Source organism: Palaemon carinicauda, chromosome 30 (genome assembly GCF_036898095.1).
Source record: "Palaemon carinicauda isolate YSFRI2023 chromosome 30, ASM3689809v2, whole genome shotgun sequence".
NCBI lineage: Eukaryota > Metazoa > Arthropoda > Malacostraca > Decapoda > Palaemonidae > Palaemon > Palaemon carinicauda.
Window position 1 is genome coordinate 71412365 of NC_090754.1, and position 21906 is coordinate 71434270.

General features: G+C 40.3%; 1 protein-coding gene across 4 annotated transcripts in view; it reads right to left on the reverse strand.

Moving 5' to 3' along the window:
* Positions 1–964: 964 nt before the first annotated feature.
* Positions 965–21906, reverse strand: part of LOC137623272 (quinone oxidoreductase-like) — a 129950-nt gene continuing 109008 nt past the window's right edge. For all 4 annotated transcript variants that reach the window (XM_068354041.1, XM_068354042.1, XM_068354040.1 and 1 more), the window contains 3 exons: positions 15996–16091; positions 5574–5666; positions 965–1048 (listed from right to left, as the gene is read on the reverse strand). In XM_068354041.1, coding sequence (XP_068210142.1) covers positions 974–1048; positions 5574–5666; positions 15996–16091 — 264 coding nt within the window. In that variant the 3' untranslated portion in view covers positions 965–973. The remainder of the gene's footprint in view (positions 1049–5573; positions 5667–15995; positions 16092–21906) is intronic.

The following is a 21906-nucleotide window of genomic DNA, read 5'->3' on the forward strand; positions in this document are numbered from 1 at the left end:
GGTCTTCCACTGTCTTTGGCTAGAGTTCTCTTGCTTGAGGGTACACTCGGGCACACTATTCTATCTTAATTCTCTTCCTCTTGTTTTGTTAAAGTTTTTATAGTTTATATAAGAGATATCTATTTTAATGTTGTTGCTCTTCTTAAAATATTTTATATTTCTTCGTTTCCTTTCCTCACTGAGCTATTTTCCCTGTTGGAGCCCATGGGCTTATAGCATCCTGCTTTTCCAACTAGGGTTGTAGCTTAGCAAATAATAATAATAATAATAATAATAATAATAATAATAATAATAATACAAACGAGAAAATAAATATTTTAATAATTCCAAAAGTAACTCTCATGTAATGAGCAAACCCTGAAGTTTTTTCATCCAAAACTGATCTTAAAATTTTGCCCTTTACACAGTAATATACGGTAGCTGCAAATATACAATTCACTAAGGACAATACAACTGAAATATTAAAAGAATTTTTTAGCCCAATGCGACTACAAATGTATATACATCTAAATGATTAGTGTAGGACTAATAAAATACCATGGTGATAATTTTTCATTAATTATGAAACTTACGTAAAAAATGAATACTGTAATAGTTCTCACTATTTGGACATTTTACATGTCAAGTACTTTCACATTTACTGTATATTCTTCAATGATTTCCATTCACATTTTGAACATTTTTTTGGGAGGTGGCAATTTCTTTTGCCACTTTAAGCTGAAAAAAGTTAAATGTTTTGGGTTAGCAATCATAAATACAATAACACTACAGTGCAACTATGTTAATGGTGACAAAAATTACAATTTTAATCAATTATGCCAATAACTTACCAACTTCCACTTCCACATGAGTTGTGCCTTTCCTTAGAAGTGTTACATGCTATTCATAATTCACAAAATATTAAATTCCTCAAAAAATATATAAAGTATAAGCATTAATATTAATAAAAGGCTGTTAAAGATACAGCAAACACTCAGTCCTGTATTTTGACAATAAGCTTTCCTTTTGCGCCTTTTGAGTGTATAATGTCATGGTGAGCTTGACCAGCCTGAAATGGAAAATAGTAAATTGAAGTTACTGTACAAGGAAAACAAAAGAGCTCTGATTATCATAAGTGCACATTACTATTTATAACAGCATTAAATGAAAAAAAAAACCACTTTGCAAGAAGGTGACAATACTGTATTGATATGCAGTTGTGTATGTGGGGCTTCAAAAATCTCTAATCTTCAAGCTGGTCCGAAGTCCAGGTCTGTATTTATTTTGAGTGTTGATATTTTTACCATCGCACTTAGTATTTACATAATACTGTTAAGGATAAGGCAGTAAAACCTACACACCAAAACTAGTTGCTTAGAGCACATAGGCAAAACTTTATACTGACCTTTTTATTACAAGGTGGACATGACTTTACTCAACCTACTAAGAACAAATGTTTTTTTTTATATTCTAGCAAATACAAAACATCAACAAACCACTATGATAAAGAAATATAGCAAAAAAAAAAAATTCAGATATTTGATTATTTTTCTACCAGATTTCAGCAATCATAACCAAATTTGTATGTTGGGATGAATATGCATAATATAAAATATCATATGTTATGTTTAAGCCATCAAAAATATTAGTGATGCCTTTTTACCTTTTTACCCATGGGAAGCAAAACTATTAATTCTTTTTTTAATAACTACTCCTTCTACATTACCATATCTTGGCTATGTTACACTAGGTACATATAAACAAAAGAAATTTAATTAAATTTAAAAATTAACAAGTATGATTTAGCTGTCTTACCTAGTACAGTACAGAATTATGCCAAAAATACATACCGTATATTTCCGCGTATAAGACGACCCTATATTCCAAAATTTAACCATTAAAAATGAGGGGTCGTCTTATACTACCGTTATAAAAATCACACCTTGAATTCTATGTCAGGTTTATCAGTAGGCTAGCCTAGGTTGAGGTGCAATTACCCCCGACACACATGAAATGATTTACATTAATATATAAATGTATAATGAAATTAATAAAACCATTTTTACCGTATATATTATTGGCATATCTACAAAAATGGGATAAATGATAAATTCGAGGATTAATTCCAACTTTTAACCATACGCGCACAGCTGAGAAAATGTAAACATCGAGTATTGGTTGCGTTGTTAGCAACTTTTTCTCTCGCCAACCTTTCAGTAATTTTAATGCTAGTGTTAATTACGATAGTAATAACATAGGATATCATATTTATTTGTTTCAAAATTATTATTTTTAGCTATAACTAACAATTTTGGATTACAAACGGTACAATCTTCATTTCTCAATAGAAATTACAGTACATAACAGTATTGCATTTAAAACTTAGAAATTTGTAAAACTATTTCCAATCAATATTAAACATCAAACCTGCGACATGTATAAATCTAACACCACTAAAACTCCCCACAGTTATCACTGTCTGCTTCGAAAAGCTGTTCGAACATATCACGAGATTTATCATATACGCCATCATCGTAAGGATTCCAGTCCGGTTCCGGTGAGTCGACTTTGGCTTCGTCGTCACATTCGTACAATAAATCGTCTTCACTGCCATCCATGTCATTTGAGATCCCGTATTTTAAACATTATTTCATGACACTTTCCACCTTTACATTATCCTATGCTTTTATAACAAACTCGCAAAGAACATAAAAGAAGAAGAAGAAAGAGGAGAAACAGGCATTTCGTACGTGAGCAGCTGATGAGCGTAAACAAAACAACGCAGGCTAGGTGACGTGTGTTCTAGGAAAACAATAAAGGATTTGTTTTGTTATTTCATTTACTTTTAATTTATAAGGATACAGTAAGTAATATCATCAACCTTACATAATCTATATTTCATAAGATATCTGGTGTTGCAAAAGCTAGCCTAGGCTATACACAGATGGTTTTATGATTCAACAGTCGTCTTATACTACCGATATGAGATAAATTCATAAAAATTTGCTCAAATTTTGTACCTCGTCTTATACGGAGGTCGCCTTATACGTGGAAATATACGGTAAATCCTGTCTAGCAAGTTTTTCAGGATCTTTGTTTTCTGATCGACTTTATAAAATCAAGACTAATTCCAATAAGGATATTTCAGTGGCCAGGTCTTCAATGGAATATGTGAAAACTACTCCATGTCCAACTAGAGCATCTAAGCAAATAATTCTGAGCAAGGTTAAATTCTTTCTTTCAAACCACTTCACCACCAGGCAGCAACTTGAGATTTTGGGCCTTCCTCAGTGTGACTCAATAGTTGACCCGGTTTTAAAAACCAGGTTGATATACTTCCATTGGGTGTGGAGAAGAGTGGCATGAAGAGGTTTCGAGACCTTTTGGTTTAGTTGCCTGGTTGTTGCAAGACTTTTCAGGCCATGGACAATATCAAATGCCTTTTCCATGTCAGTCCCATTGGTCTCTCCTTCGACTTCCATGACTCTTCATACGGATGCATCTCGGTTGGGTTGGGGAGGTTATTCATAGGAGATCTATCTGTTCAGAAATGATCCCCTCAGTTAGCAGCATTTCACATAATTGTGTTCAAACTGCTGGCAGTCTTCCTAAAGTTGAAGAGACTCAGTCCAAGAAGGAACTTCCAAACAGTATAAAAATTTTCATAAACAACTAAGCATTCGTCTGTTGCCTCAGATTAAGGGGTGGATTATTATTATTATTACTAGCTAAGCTATAACCTTAGTTAGAAAAGCAGGATGCTATAAAACCATGGGCTACAACAGGGACATATAGCCCAGTGAGGGAAGGAAATATGGAAATGAATAGACTACATGGGAAGTAATGAACAATGAATATAAAATATCTTACGATCAGTAACGACATTAGAATAGATTGTCATATATCACCTATGAAGAGAGACCAATATCAGCCTGTTCAACATAACATTCACTCCACGTTGGAACTTCTGAAGTTCCACTGATTCAACTGCTCAATTACGAAGATCATTCCACAATCTGATCACAGATGGAACAAAACTTCTAAAATACTGTGTAGTATTGAGCCTCATGATGGAGAAGGCCTGGCTATTAGAATTAACTGCCTGCCTAGTATTACAAACAGAATGGAATTGTGCAGGAAGATGTGAATGTAAAGGATGGTCAGAATTATGAAAATACTTATGCAACATGCATTATGAACTAACAGAATGATGGTGCCAGAGAATAATATGTAGATCAGGAATAACAAATTTAATAGACTGCTAGTTCTTGTCAAACAAATTAAGATGAGATTCAGCAGCTGAAGACCAGAAAGGAGAACAATACTCGAAACAAGGCAGAATGAAAGAACTAAAACATTTCTTCAGAATAGATTGATCAACGACAATCTTAAAAGACTTTCTCAATAAGCTAATTGTTTATGCAATTGAGTAAGAAACAGACAGAATGTGTTCCTCAAAATTAAATTTGCAATCAAGAATCACACCTAAAATTTTAAAGGAGTCATACAGAGTTAAAGGAACATTATCAATGCAGAGTTCTGGAGGTTGAGGAGTCAGTTTTAACATACTTACAATCATACTTTGAGTTTTGTTAGGATCACTTCATGCCCTATAATTTGTACCATTCACTAATTTTGGCTGGATCTCTATGAAGGGATTCAGCAATCCCAGATCTACATTCAGCAGATGGAATTCAAGCAAAGATAATTCTCAATGCAGTGGCTCTTCCCATTATGTCAGGATCTCTCAACGTACTGGCGAATGCTTTATCCAGACAGACAGATAGTAATGCATACGAAATGGACCTTGGATTAGAGCTCTTTTCATGAGATTCTAGATTTAGTTCTAGATCTCTAAATAGAACTGTTTGCAACAAAAACAAAAGAATTACAAACTTCCCCTATGTACAGCCCCAAATGTGGATTCTTAGGCAGTGGCAAGAGATGCTCTGAATCTGGATTAGAACATATGGTTATCAATCTATGTTCCCTCTGATGAGTTTTATCTCAAAGTTTTCAATATCCTTCAGGACATTTCAAGGTCAGCTGTGCTAAAAGCTCCACTTTAGCCAAACAGCCCATGATATCCACTGCTACAGCATCTGAGATCAAAACACCACTTGCTTTGGTTTGCACAGCTGTATCAGAAAGTAAGAAGTTGGATTATTTTAACTTCATCCTTTCTAACCCAGATCCTTCACTCTTGGATTTTCTCTTCCATTTCAACAAGAGGGATTTTTCAGGTGACAACTTGATTTATTTGATGAGCTGCAAGAGATCTTCATCCACAAGACAATACCTATCTGTGTGGAAAGCTTGGATGGCTTTTCTAAGAAATCAATAACCTTGTCAGATAACCCCGGCCGAAAACATAAGTTTAGAAATTTTGACAGGCATGGGGTGGGGCTCCTCCCCCTCGCTCCTACCTGTCGCTTAACTGCTCGATAAAACGATTCAATCACCATCCAGCTCGCACTGTTAACACATTCCCTACATAAAGGACGATGGTTTGTATTTTGTCTAGAAACAAATTGTAATTCAAGTAACCAGTTTTCTAAATATACTATAAAAAATAAAAATAAAATACAACTTACCTCTTCCATAGAATAAACTTTATCTACGATAGGTTTTACCCAACCAGCCATGATACCATCAACAATGGCAGCAGCAATTTCAGACCATTCATCCTACAAAGCAAGAGAACCCTTCAATATAGCATTAAAAGAAGTTCTAAAAACTTTTCAGAAAGTAGCTTGGTTAAATTTCCATATCATGACAATAAGCCGGAAAAATTATATTTTAATTATAAAATAAATTTTTGAATATACTTACCCGGTGAATATATAATGGCTGCTGCTCCAGCGGCTCGACAGAAAACACACACAAAAACTCGCGAGCGATCGCTATGAAGGTTGCGGGTGTGCCCACCAGCGCCAACTATCGGCCAGATACCGCATATACATGTAAACAGACCCAATTTTTCTCATCCCGCTGAGTCTCTATCGGGGAGAAAGGGGGGGCCTTTAATTTATATATTCACCGGGTAAGTATATTCAAAAATTTATTTATAATTAAAATATCATTTTTAAATATTTAACTTAGCCGGTGAATATATAATAGCTGATTCACACCCATGGTGGTGGGTAGAGACCAGAGTTAATTAAGTTTACAGCGTATATGCTTAGAGTTTTTGACAGTTATATCATAACAAAACCCAAATATATAAAGGTACCTGGTAAGGAAGTTGACTTAGACGATTACTCTGCCTTATTAGTCTGTCTTCCTCACGAAGCCCAGCGATCCTCTTAGGATGCTGAAAGATTCCCAGGAGCTGAAGTATTAAGGGCTGCAACCCATACAACAGGACCTCATCAAACCCCTAATCTGGGCGCTCTCAAGAAATGACTTTGACCACCCGCCAAATCAACCAGGATGCGAAAGGCTTCTTAGCCTTCCGTACAACCCAAAAAACAATATTAAAAACATTTCAAGAGACAGATTAAAAAGGATATTGGAATTAGGGTAATGTAGTGGTAGAACCCTCACCCACTACTGCACTCGCTGCAACGAATGGACCCAGTGTGTAGCAGTCCTCGTAAAGAGTCTGGACATCTTTTAAGTAAAATGACGCGAACACTGACTTGCTTCTCCAAAAAGTCGCGTCCATAATACTTTGCAGAGATTTATTTTGCTTGAAGGCCACGGAGGTTGCTATAGCTCTAACTTCGTGCGTCTTAACCTTAAGCAAACATCGGTCTTTCTCATTCAAGTGAGAATGAGCTTCTCGTATTAAAAATCTGATAAAATATGACAAAGCATTCTTTGACATAGGCAATGATGGTTTCTTAACTGAGCACCATAATGCCTCAGATTTACCTCGTAATGACTTAGTACGAGCTAAATAGAACTTAAGAGCTCTAACAGGACATAATACTCTTTCCAGTTCGTTGCCTACGATCTCTGATAAGCAAGGAATATCAAAAGATTTAGGCCAAGGACGAGAAGGCAGTTCATTTTTGGCCAGGAAACCAAGTTGAAGTGAACAAGTGGCTTTTTCTGTAGAAAAGCCGATGTTCTTACTGAAGGCATGAAGTTCACTGAACCTTTTAGCCGAAGCCAAGCACACTAGGAAAAGTGTCTTGAGGGTGAGATCCTTCAGGGAGGCTGAATGTAATGGCTCAAACCTGTCTGACATGAGGAACCTTAGGACCACGTCTAAGTACCATCCAGGAATTGCCAAACGACGTTCCTTAGAGGTCTTGAAAGACTTAAGGAGATCTTGGAGATCTTTATTGTTGGAAAGATCTAAGCCTATATGTCGAAAGACCGAAGCCAACATGCTCCTGTAGCCCTTAATCGTGGGAGCTGAAAGGGAGCGAACCTTTCTCAGATGTAAAAGAAAATCTGCGATTTGGGCTACAGAGGTACTGGACGAGGACACAGATGCTGACTTGCACCAGTCTCGAAAGACTTCCCACTTCGACTGGTATACTCTAATGGTAGAAGCTCTCCTCGCTCTTGCAATCGCATTGGCTGCCTCCTTCGAAAAGCCTCGAGCTCTTGAGAGTCTTTCGATAGTCTGAAGGAAGTCAGACGAAGAGCGGGGAGGCTTTGATGGACATTCTTTACGTGGGGCTGACGTAACAGATCTACCCTTAGAGGAAGACTTCTTGTAAAGTCTACCAGCCATCGAAGTACCTCGGTGAACCACTCTCTCGCGGGCCAGAGGGTAGCAACCAACGTCAACCTTGTCCCTTCGTGAGAGGCGAACTTCTGCAGTACCTTGTTGACTATCTTGAATGGTGGGAATGCCTATAAGTCCAGAAGAGACCAATCCAGTAGAAACGCGTCTATGTGGATTGCTTCTGTATCTACGACTGGAGAGCACTAGATTGGTAACCTTTTGGTCAACGAGGAGGCAAAGAGGTCTATGGTGGGTTGACCCCAAGTAGCCCAAAGACTCTTGCCCACGTCCTTGTGGAGGGTCCATTCCGTGGGTATCACCTGACCCCTCCGACTGAGACAGTCTGCCAAGACGTTCAAGTCCCCCTGGATGAATCTCGTCAACAGGGAGATGCCTCGATTTCTTGACCATAAGAGAAGGTCCCTTGCGATCTCGAGCAGCGTGAAGGAGTGTGTGCCTCCTTGCTTGGAGATGTACGCCAAAGCTGTGGTGTTGTCTGAGTTGACCTCTACCACTTAGTTTCGAAGAAGCTTTCGAATATCATCAAGGACAAGTGGACTGCTAATAGCTCCTTGCCGTTGATGTGCAAGCTCTTCTGACTTGAGGTCCACAGACCCGAGCATTCCCGACCGTCCAGGGTCGCACCCCAACCCAAATCCGACGCATCTGAGAACAACACGTGGTTTGGGTTCTTGACTGCTAGGGATAGTCCCTCTCTCAGACTGATATTGCTGTCCCACCATTTCAGGCATGCCTTTACTGGTTCGGAGACTGGGAATGATACCGTCTCTAACGTCTTGTCCTAGTTCCAGTGAGAGGCTAGATGGAACCGGAGAGGCAGAAGGTGTAGTCTCCCTAGTGAGACAAACTGCTCCAGGGATGAGAGAGTCCCTACGAGACTGTTCCAACTCCTGACTGAACAAACGTTTTCTTTTCAGCATTAGTTGGACTTCGAGCAGGGCTTGTTCTATTCGGTGGCAGACGGAAAAGCCCGAAAAAACTGGACTGCGAATCTCCATCCCCAAATATAGAATAATCTGGGATGGGATCAGTTGGGACTTTTAGGTTGACCAAAAGTCCCAACTCCCTGGCCAGACTCAACGTCCAATGTAGATCCTGCAGACAGCGAAGACTGGACGATGCTCTGAGAAGCCAGTCGTCCAAGTACAGGGAGGCTCGGATCCCCGATAGATGGAGGGATTTTGCCACATTCCTCATGAGCCTCGTAAACACGAGAGGAGCAGGACTGAGGCCAAAGCACAGGGCTCGAAACTGGTACCCCACATTCCTGTAAACAAACCTCAGAAACGGTTGGGAATCCGGGTGTATAGGAATGTGGAAGTATGCCTCCTGAAGGTCGAGAGAGACCATCCAGTCGCCTTCCATTAATGCTGTCAAGACAGCCTGGTAGACTTCATCGTGAAGTTTGTCTTGACAATGAACAAATTGAGCGCACTTGCCTCTTACGTACTCCTGCAGTGAACATGGCTGCCAGATCATTGGAGCCATCCCTGAGGGACTTGTTCCTGCAGAGAACGTGGCTGTCAGATCATTGGAGCCATCCCTGAAAGCCTTGTTTATGCATGACATAATTGTACAGCAAAACTTCAAACGCTCGAAAAAACTCCTAACAGGAGATGGTCTAGCTCTGAAGTCGACCTTAAAATCTTGGAGCGTCTCATGGCCAGGCGCCAGGGAGAGTCTATGAGGTTTGAGAAGTCTATCTGGGCAGAGGCAGGAACTCCCAAGCCGAGAACTTCTCCCGTGTCATATCAGACTCTTGCTCTATAAGCCAGCTTAAAAGTAGGGAAAGCAAAGGCTGTCTCCCCCAAACTCCTCCTGGTGATAAACCAGTCGCCTAGCAAACGTAAAGCTCTCTTAGAAGAGCGAGAGAGCACTAGCTTATAAAACAACGGCTTCGAAGTAGCTAGGCCTAGTGTAAACTCTGACGTTTAGGCGAACGAGGAGCAGCAGTTACAAAAAGATCCGGACAAAGATCCTTAAAAATCAGCATGATTTATTTAAAGTCCATAGAGGGCTGAGCAGCTTTAGGCTCCTCTCCGTCTGACAGAGTCCTCAAGGGAATATCAGTAGGAGGGGGAACAGCAACTTCCTCATCTGAAGGAACCTTGTCCGACAATAGCCGAGTCTCAAGCAAGGGAGAGACCTGCCGTGGTGGCAATGCTTGACAAACAGAGTCCACACGCAAAGGAGCAACAGTAGCAGTCAAGGACGCTATGTCATGTAACTGCTTAAAGGACTGACCAGCAACAACTAACAGGTGCGGGAGGACGCTCGACGTCAACTCGAGACTGCCTTGACTGCCTAGACTGAGCAGTCAAAACAACTCTTGACTGCGGTGCTTGACGCTCAACGTCAAAACAAGTCAACTTCGCTGGTTGGCGAAGGTCCTGAACGTCAACAAGAGCATGCGGCAGCGGCTGAACGTCCACAAGCGGCTGAAAGTCAACACTGGACTGCATCGAGTGAGGCTCTACAAAACGTGACTGACGTGACTTTGTAACGTCAACGTCAACAGGACGAGCAAAGGTTCGTTTGGGCGGCTGACGGCCAGGATCTCGATCAGCTAAGCGGCGAGGATCATCGTGAACCTGCTCAGCAGAATAGTCCTCCATAAGAGAGGCAAGCTTATTCTGCATGTCTTGCCGTACAACCCATTTAGGATCAACGGGAATGGTTGCGGTAAGAGACAAGGGTAACGTCTGTGACTGCAAAACCTTGCCTACAAAAAGACTCTCGGAGCCTGTGTTACGCTTTTGTTTAGGCGGCGAGCAGTCTTCCGATGACTGCATAGGGTCAGAGCTGTCCTAATAGTTAAAACCAGGACGCTGGACCTGTCCTGAAAGGACTGACTTTCGCTTAAAGGGCCTCGAAACCTTGTTCCACGGTTTCTTATGCGAAAAGCCTTCGGATGACGAGGAGAAAATCGTCTCGCTCGTCTTATGGTAGGGGCGGTGTTGATGAGACACGCCTGAAACCATAGAGGGAACGTCTGTTCGCTGATCAAGTCCTCTCGAACCCATAAGTCGTACGACATTACTTCTCCCCTGGGCTTGGGAGCTTGCAAGAGGTCTCGGACTAGGAGAACGACAGGCACGAACAGACGAACCCTCGGTCGCAACACTGATAACACTTTGCGCAATTATCACTTTATCACTACGATTTTCTGTTTTGCACTTATTTCACTGAAATTAAATTTTTTAACAATTCACATTAGGTATGAATAAAACTGATTTCTACCTGAAGCACGCAATTCTACCCTCATCAAAAGGTTATAATTGCGAAATCAGTCGTATAATGTAAGCACATTAATACAAGCAAAAAACAGTAAACATATTTTAAGATAAAAAGATCAGTGGCTGGGAAGGAGACTAAACACTAGTTCATTCAAAACTACGTTTTCAATCTCTCACCGTACAGTGCCTTGGGACGAGAATAAAAACTAAAAACGTTTTATCCTTTCTCCCCGTACAGAGACTAGGGACGAGAGTAAAAAACTGACTCGAGAACAACGTTACTCGCTTGGGACGAGAATAAAGATCGGAACGTTCTCTCTCCTCTCTCTCTCTCTGTCTCTATCTCTCTCTCTCTCTCTCTCTCTTGATTTCGCACCGAAGAGGAGAGCCCACTTACCTTTCGTCAATAAACAGGTTATTTGACCAAAGGAAAAAACTGAAAGGTTTTTCAATTAAAAAGTTCCTTTAAAATAGTATTTAAAACATTTAAGCTTTGAAAGAAGGATGAACAAAACGTCAGAATCGATTTACTCTTTCTGCAAAGTGAAACCGTGATACTCTCTCTCTCTATCGTAACGATAGAGCGCAAACTGCGTAGCATAAATAAACTAAACGTTAGTTCATCTTTGAAACAGTACGAAGACTATTCAAAGAAAATCTTTCATAAAATATCTACTAAAAAATATTCATTTAATAAGTTTTAAATCATTTGCTCTGTAAAAGTTATTTACGATTGAAAGGGCTCAACGTTGTTTAACTTCGGTTTCCAAGTTAGGACCGCCTACTCTCAGGAAAGGTCGCATATAAACAAATCATTAAAATTTATCTTGATGTTTATTATAAATGGAAAGCTAATCGAAGAGGCCTAATGAAGGCGGTTGAGATATAAAATATATAGAGGAAAATCTATAATTAATTTATAACGTGATAAGATAATTGCTAAAAGCCTAAAACACACTTCCGTACTAAGGGAAGGGTCGGCCATTTAAAAGTCAAAGAAAGTCCAAAAAACCATCCAAAGTCATCAAAAATTAAATCTATCCAAAAACGAGTTCAAGATTTAAGTTGAAGATAAAACACCTGCACTGCAAAAGCTCAAACCAAAAGGAAGTTCTTCACCAAATATGTTGAGAAAACTCCAGGTTATACAGCGAGTATTGATACGTCTTGTCGTTAAGGCCGACAGAGAAAAATTGGGTCTGTTTACATGTATATGCGGTATCTGGCCGATAGTTGGCGCTGGTGGGCACACCCGCAACCTTCATAGCGATCGCTCGCGAGTTTTTGTGTGTGTTTTCTGTCGAGCCACTGGAGCAGCAGCCATTATATATTCACCGGCTAAGTTAAATATTTAAAAATAACGATGGCAAGTAAATAAAAATAGAAAAACATGATGGTAAGGCAAAAAATCATAAAAATTATTGACTGTCCAGTTCTACTTTTGCTAAGATGCAGCTTGGATACTATACAGCATATAAAAAATAATCAAAAATACCACTCCCAATATAGTTCATCAAGTTTACAAATATTCATGTAAAAATTACATAAAAATAAAATTATAAAACTAATTTGTATTTTCCCTAACTATACTGTACAAAACTGAGACCTTTAAAATAGGTATCCGTCTTCAGTGACACCAGAACAGTTATTGAATTGTTAAAAAGATAGTTGGTTACCGAGGTGGTGTGAAGTAAACACACCTACCTGCCTGTCACATAATAGCCACTTTTGTCCTTAGGCCTTAGACTGAGAGGGGCAGTTGAAGTGGGGAATTTAATTCAAAGGACTCAGGTTTGCATGGTTAGGAAAAATACAAATAACTTTTAAAATTTATCATTTGTTCCCGTGTGTAAACAAACCTTTCTTCCTTTGAAATAGGCAGATTCACTCCCTAGTGAGGGCAATGCCTGTAAGGTAAAGAGAGGAAAAGGTGGTCTCACATTCAGAACACTCTTCATTAGACTACTAAGAGGGCTAGGCTTATGACTTCTTACTTACAATAGTGGAGATATGCACTGACCATAGTCATATCTATAAGCAGCTTCGTCAAGCCAGAAGAAACTGGGTATAGACACTTCTTGTTCCTGCTTGGGTTAATGAGAAGGCTATCACATTTGCAAGCAAGGTGTCGATTCCTCCTCAAGTAGCACTGCAGTACTAAGTCCAACTGGATGACTTGCAATCAGCCTTCTTGGGTTTCTTCAACTTCCAAGATGAAGCGTCAGACTCCAAAGAGAAAGAGAAGGAGAATAGCTTCACATGATATTTTACCTTTATCTTCATTCCACTAGAAGTTGATGTTTGGTTCAGAAGGTCCAATCACAAAGAGCAGTTACTGCTTAACTGGTCTCATATTGCTGACTGACTCCAAAAGTACTGGTCGGTTATAAAACTCCATAGTGGCGCAAACGTGAACATCTGCAACTGTTACCCCCTGCTCACGATTGTTAACCGACCTCACAGGTACAGGTTGACGTGTGAGCTCCATTGACTATGCTCAGTAACGAAAACAATACCCATGGAGACTGTGTACTGTGCTCGAGATTGGCACGAGATAAGACTATTCACCTGCATCTGATGAAACAGTTGTGCTATAACAATAACCTCACAATAGCTAACCAGCCCCGAAGGTACCAGTAGATACGTGAGCACCTTATCAGCATGACAAGTATTAGCCTACTGTACGGTGCTAGATATCGTAGGGGTAGGACCGCTCACCTGAAACTGGTGAAACCACAGTGGCTGTAACACCAGGTTTATGATTGCTAACCAATCCCAAAGGTAAGGGTCGGCAGGCAAGTTCCAGAAGGCACAGAGAGACCACCAAGGTAAGGAACACTCCCTATTTCATGATAGGAACAAGAAAGGTGTGTACATACTCTCCCATCCTCCTTTGGCCTACTGTACTGATTTTCAGTCAGCAAGGACAGCTCACTGCTCCTAGTGTAACACCAGTACCTAACCCCACCTCACTGTTGCTAGACCAATCCCGAAGGCACCAGTTAGTGTACCATCACTCCCTCCCCGAAGGGGAAGGGTAATCATTATAAGTTCCAAGGCACCTTTGGCAGAAGACTTTATATGTGACTATCTTTGTCATCTTCTCCAGAAAGAAATGTCTGAAGCAGGGAATGGAGGAGGGAGAAGAGACTGGTAAAAGAGGAAGAGTAAGGGTGAACTCTTCTTCCCTTTGCCAACAATTCTTCCTTTACACAGGAGTCATGGTCTGGGAAACCGATAATGAGTGCACTAATGAGGAAGAAGTTACAAGAGCTTCCTCCACTGCAACAAAATAATATCCAGGGGGACTTATCACAAAGCAAGCACTAGAAACACTCACTGACTCTGCAACAAAGAGATCACCATATTAAGAATGCTGTCAGTATCAGGTGAGCCCATCAGATGAATTATTTTCAGTATTAAGTACACATGTGCGAGCGACACTCAGCCCGAATTGGGTAACTCCTTCCCAAAGAGAACAAACTTCTGCAAGGCAAAACAAGTTACACTTGAGGTTATTGTCTTCCTCATCGGAATAGCTAGAACAACACTCCACAAGGAGGAAGGTGGGACTGGATACAATCACCCCTTCAGAAAGGTACACAACACACAGGGTTTCATATATTTTCATTCTCATAGGAGCAAAATTTACTTCATTCCGTGCTTACCTTTTGAAGCACATCCACTTACAAGCGAGTGTTATCACAAAAAATAATAAATCTACACTAATCAAACCAAAATGCAAAAATCGGTCAAACAGTCGAAAGAGAAGCATGACGGTAGTCGGTAGCCATTGCAGCCAAAGAAAAAAGTGATTATTCTGTTAACCAACTATCTTGTCAATAATTCAATGGCTGTTCCAAAGCTGCTGAAGGCATAACCTTATTTTAAAGAGCAAAACGTTTACAGTATATACACGAGGGAACAAAAATTCAATAATCTCACGCACCAAGATTCAATGACTGCGCACATGAAAATTCTTCAATGATATGAAAATTACCTGTTTTCAAGACTTTAGGGTACAAATTCATCTATGGTTTAAATACGGATTGCAACAAGCTACAGTATCCCCACAAGGAGACAGCTGAAACAAAACACCATATAAAATAGAAGTGATATCAAACATTCGAAGGATAGAAGGAAGTATGCAATCAGATGATGATTAAAAAATCCGATGGTATGATTGAGCAAGAAATATGATATATGATATGATATAACAAGATGTAGAATGAAGACACTTAATAGATTTGTTATGAGAATCAAGAGATAACATATTTATTTCTTAGTTATAACAGGAATGAATAGAGCAAAGAGGAGGGTAAAAATGAGAGCCACAGGGGCTACACTGCCTATGATTTGGCATTCAAAACAGAAACAATGTAGGATGTTTTAAAATGTTCAAGAGATGGAAGTGGTATAAAGAAAATAATGCTGAAAATTAGTGAAAGTACAACAAAAATCAAAGTGACTGAAAGGAAGCTAAGAAAAAATCATCTGGAACCGATGCTTGGATGTTGGGGGGCAAAGTGTATGAATAAAATTAAATCTATCTAATTTCATGACAGGAAATGATCAGGAATAAAAAGGAAGAGAGAGGGGAACAGTAATATTATGGTGCATACTTCAGTATGTACTGCAACCAAGTTGCTAGTCACCAATACAAAAGTAAACATCGTAGAGATGGTACTATAATATTTTTTACCTTTGTGTTAAACTTGGGTTACAAACAAAATAACTATAACAAAAATTATCATATGTTAGCAAGACTTGGCCAGAATAATTTATTCATCCATTCATTAAACTACACATGATATGGTACCCAGTATAAATAGCCATTATCCCATCCTAATATCTTAAATTGGGAGCCAGGTGATGAAAAAACCATAAAATATTTTAACAATGTAGAAATATTTGTCTAATATAACAAAGAACGCACCAATTACTCCTGAAATGTTGAATTTCAGAACTTTTGGATGTTATGCTTTGGATCAACAAAAACTTGTTTCTCTTTTCATGTGAACAACTAAATCAGGCATGATTTTAATTGTTTAATTTCAAACGAAAGAGTTACTTACAGGAGAGGCAGTAAGAAGAGCAACTCCAGTGACTGATGATTCATTTCCCATAAGCTCTCTTGGGTCTACAGTTACAGTGCCTCGGCTACCAACGACCTGTAAACATTTAAATTTTTTCTGTAAACATTTAAATTTTTTCAAGGACTTATGTATAAGGAAACCATTGCTATACAAGTGCCTATAACAACCAGTCAAAGATGTGTTAGACCATACCAAACAGCAAATGAGGTAATTATACATGGCAAAATGTAAATGACTTCACAAGGAAAAGGAGCTCTTCCCCTTTGTCCACCAAACTTGTCTCCAGGGCTACTATGTGAGGCTACACAGTATTTGAAAGGCATATGTAATTTTAATAATATTCGATATTTCATTCAAATCCATTACTCATTTCCTTAATTTTGTCTTTGAATATCAAGAAAATGCAGTCTTCTGCTCAAAGCTCCAGTAAGATGAACTACTTATTGAAACAAGACAAAAACTTGAAGGATGTATAGTTTTACAATCTATTGTTGGGATGCGCTATGTAATAAATTGTTAAAGCAACAAGAAACTTTTTATCAGGTACAGGTATTTAGCTTACAAGAGTACACTGGCCTTCATGATTGTGGAGTAGAACAAAAAATCAATTGCAGTACTTATTATGTTTTCCTAAGATAATCTTAATTTCCTACATTTTTCATTCATTTGCCCCCCTTTGTCAAATATCATTATCATTATTAATATTATTATTATTATTACTTACTAAGCTACAACCCTAGTTGGAAAAGCAGGATGCTATAAGCCCCGGGACTCTAACAGTGAGGAAAGAAACAAGGAAAGATAAAATATTCTAAGAACAGTAACAACATTAAAATAAATATCTCCTAAATAAAATATAAAAAAAACTTTAACAAAATATGAAAAAGAGAAATAAAATTGAATAGTGTGCCAAAGTGTATCGTCAAGCAAGAGAACTCTAACCTATGACAGTGGAAGACCATGGTACAGAGGCTATGGCACTACCCAAGACAAGAGAACAATGGTTTGATTGTGGAGTGTCCTTCTCCCAGAATAGCTGCTTACCAAAACTAAAGTGTCTTTTCTACCCTTACAAAGAGGAAAGTGGCCACTGAACAATCACAGTGCCGTAACCCCTTGGGTGAAGAGGAATTGTTCGGTAATCTCAGTGTTATCAGGTGTATGAGGACAGAGGAGAATTTGTAAAAGAATAGGCCAGACTATTCGGTGCGTGCGGTGGCAAAGGGAAAATGAACCATAACTAGAGAAAAGGATCCAATTTAGTACTGTCTGGCAAAAGGACCACATAACTCTCTAGTGGAAGTATCTCAATGGGTGGCTGGTATACTACAGTATAATTTCCTTGTCTCTCTACCATTACACCAGAAATACTTTTATCCACGTCACTATTACATATTTTTTTTTGTCTTTATACTATACTTCCTAAACTAGATAGAAAATATCCATGTTTCTTCTTGTGAGTATTTCCACCACTTTCATATCTTGTTCACCTTTGTGCCCATTTTCAGTGTTTATTGTCAATGACCTTGTCTAACTTAAAACTCCCCAGAAATTCTTTGCCACACCCTTCAAAGGCACGATGCCCCCCCCCCTTTCAAGGCACGCAGGTAATGTGGGCCACTATATTTTAGGGACTCATTTCTAATTTCAGTATTGATATCTTTTCTATAAGTTACATATATCCTTCCTGATGAATTCAACCCACTTAATTTTCTAACCACTTGAAAACTTATTTTGAGATCTCAGCCCTACTGACTGGGAATTTTATGCAATGGATACAAGCAAAATGAACCACTGTTGTACAGTGTTGGCTTGGCACACGAATCTAATCCATACTAGGAACAAGCTCAAAGCCCCAAATGCTCGTAAACTAAAGCAATTTTTCCAATAAGAAATACAGGGAGTTCACTTGATGCATTTCACACATTCATAAACACTCATATGCACTCTTTTTTTATAGGTTGTGTTATCTAAAGAACAATTGACATATCCTAACAGCAGACATGATTACAGATTAATAATTCACAGTAAAAGAAATAAAAATACTGAGAATTAACTTACACTCACCTGTGAGGAGTCATGGTTGACATGGAGGAGGAGGAGGAGGAGGAGGAGGAGGAGGAGGAGGAGGAGGAGGAGGAGGAGGAGGAGGAGGAGGAGGAGGAGGGCTACTTCTTGGAGGGAGAATCTCTCTCCACGAAAATTCCGAGTAAAATATTGGGAGGTCTCTTTCTTGAATGATGTTCATTTTCACTAACTGATTCGCTTAACTTATGCTTTCTGAACAGTACATACATACATATACCAAGGCACTTCCCCCAATTTTGGGGGGTAGCCAACATCAACAAATGAAACAAAAACAAAAAAGGGGACCTCTACTCTCTACGTTCCTCCAAGCCTAACAAGGGACTCAACTGAGTTCAGCTGGTACTGCTAGGGTGCCACAGCCCACCCTCCCCCATTATCCACCACAGATGAAGCTTCATAATGCTGAATCCCCTACTGCTGCTACCTCCGCGGTCATCTAAGGCATCAGAGGAAGCAACAGGGCCTACCGGAACTGCGTCACAATCGCTCGCCATTCATTCCTATTTCTAGCACGCTCTCTTGCCTCTCTCACATCTATCCTTCTATCACCCAGAGCTTCCTTCACTCCATCCATCCACCCAAACCTTGGCCTTCCTCTTGTACTTCTCCCATCAACTCTTGCATTCATCACCTTCTTTAGCAGACAGCCATTTTCCATTCTCTCAACATAGCCAAACCACCTCAACACATTCATATCCACTTTAGCTGCTAACTCATTTCTTACACCCGTTTTCACTCTCACCACTTCGTTCCTAACCCTATCTACTCGAGATACACAAGCCATACTCCTTAGACACTTCATCTCAAACACATTCAATTTCTGTCTCTCCATCACTTTCATTCCCCACAACTCCAATCCATACATCACAGTTGGTACAATCACTTTCTCATATAGAACTCTCTTAACATTCATGCCCAACCCTCCATTTTTTACTACTCCCTTAACTGCCCCCAACACTTTGCAACCTTCATTCACTCCCTGACGTACATCTGCTTCCACTCCACCATTTGCTGCAACAACAGACCCCAAGTACTTAAACTGATCCACCTCCTCAAGTAACTCTCCATTCAGCATGACATTTAACCTTGCACCACCTTCCCTTCTCGTACATCTCATAACCTTACTCTTACCCACATTAACTCTCAACTTCCTTCTCTCACACACTCTTCCAAATTCTGTCACTAATCGGCCAAGCTTCTCTTCTGTATCTGCAACCAGTACAGTATCATCCGCAAACAACAACTGATTTACCTCCCATTCATGATCATCCTCGTCCAAGCACTCGAGCATTCTCCTCTCTCACCACTCCATCAACATAAAAGTTAAACAACCACGGCGACATCACACATCCCTGTCTCAGCCCCACTCTCACCGGAAACCAATAACTCACTTCATTTCCTATCTTAACCTTTGTAGAAACTTTTCACTGCTTGCAACAACCTTCCACCAACTCCATATAACCTCATCACATTCCACATTGCTTCCCTATCAACTCTATCATACGCTTTCTCCAGATCCATAAACGCAACATACACGTCCTTACCTTTTGCTAAATATTTCTCGCATATCTGCCTTACTGTAAAAATCTGATTCATACAGCCCCTACCTCTTCTAAAACCACCCTGCACTTCTAAGATTGCATTCTCTGTTTTATCCTTGATCCTATTAATCATTACTCTACCATACACTTTTCCAACTACGCTCAACAAACTAATACCTCTTGAATTACAACACTCATGCACATCTCCCTTACCCTTATAGAGTGGTACAATACATGCACAAACCCAATCTACTGGTACCATTGACAACACAAAACACATATTAAACAATCTCACCAACCATTCAAGTACAGTCACATCCCCTTCCTTCAACATCTCAGCTCTCACACCATCCATACCAGACGATTTTCCTACTCTCGTTTCATCTAGTGCTCTCCTCACTTCATCTATTGTAATCTCTCTCTCATTCTCATCTCCCATCACTGGCACCTCAACACCTGCAACAGCAAAACTGAACAGTAAAAACTATAAATATATTAGCTCCCGCTTTACCTTTGAAGAGTCATGGCTGGTGTGTGGGAGACAGGAGGAGGAGGAGGAGGAGATTAATTCTTTGAGGAGAGCCTTGCTCCATGAGAGCTGCAAGAGTTCTCTCTTGGATGGCATTCACTATCACTGACTGAATTACTTAATATGACAAATTCGTAGATAATTTGTATTTTTCCTAACCATACAAACCTTAGCTATTCAAATAGGGTATTACTTTCAGCGTAGCTGAAGTGACGAGCCATTAAATTTTTAACGAGGGTTTACTACCCCCTCGCTAGTTAGCGAGGGGGTAGGGGAGGAGTAGCTAGCTACCCCTCCCCCCTCACACACCGGTGAACTAGTTCACTTTGCTTAGAGGTAGGACTTATCCCGGGGGACAGGGCTGGCGGGCAAGTTTGATTAAATAGCTAAGGTTTGTATGGTTAGGAAAAATACAAATTATCTACAAATTTGTCATTTGTTCCGTAACCGAAATACAAACCACGCTATTTAAATAGGGTTACCTAACCCTTAGGAAGGGTGGTAAGTCCCAGCCGTACTGGGTTTGGCTTTTTGCCCGGGGACTCAGTATCTGAGTAAGTAGAACTCAAGATAAGGAGTCCCTGCACCCCGCAAGTACCTTGCTCTGCAAGGCTCGCGGCCTACGTAAGCTTGTGTGTGAAGGAATCAAGAGTGACTCGTCCTAGGAAGTTGACCTGGAGTCCTTTAAATGGAATTCTAGGTTAGGACGTTCCCAATACCACCTCGTAGGGGTATGGGGGACGCGACAGTATTATCTTAATACTAGGAACACAAGGAAGCACGGTTTACCTGCAGTGGTTTGAGGTCAGCTGTGCAGAGAACCCAAGATGCTGCTTTCCCCAAGAGAGGGGACGATGAAGAAAAGAATAAGGGCCAGGCATACCTTTTCATTCATGCAGTCTAAAACCGGGTAACAATGCCCTCAACCTTCTGCTACTTGTCCATTAAGGAGCCTGAGGTTTAGACCAGCTGTTGTGCAGCTACCACAGGGCCGATAGAGAATGTATCGAGCCTCCTGTGGGTCACGTCTTGCAGGTAGTGGGCTGTGAAGGTCGTTTGACGCTTCCAAACCCCTGCTTGTAGAACCAGCGTCACTGAGTAGTTTCTCTTGAACGCCAGGGACGTAGCGATGCCTCTGACATCATGTGCTCTAGGGCAACATGACGGAGGAGGGTCTGGATTCAGGGAATGATGGATGACCCTGCGAATCCACACTGAGATAGTATTCTTAGTGACCCTCCTCTTCGTCCTTCCTGTGCTCACAAACAATGCTTGCACTCGAGGACGAACTGCAGCTGTTCTTTTAAAATAAAGCCTCAGACTCCTTACTGGGCACAGTAGGAGATGGTCTGGGTCATCTGTTACAAAATGGAGACTCGAAATCCGGAAGGAGTCAAACCGGGGGTCCGGCACTCCTGGATTTTGAATCTTAGCTACAAACTCAGGGACGAACCTGAACGTTACCTCCCCCCATCCCCTTGAATGGGCGATGTCATACGAGAGACCATGAAGTTCGCTGACTCGCTTGGCCAAGGCCAAAGCAAGTAGGAACACCGTCTTCCAAGTCAGGTGGCGATCAGAAGCCTGGCGTAATGGTTCGAACGGAGGTCTCTTAAGAGACCTGAGGACTCGAACCACGTTCCATGGAGGAGGTCTCACTTCAGACTGAGGGCAGGTAAGTTCATAACTTCACATGAGTAAAGAAAGTTCTAGCGAGGAGGAAATGTCCATT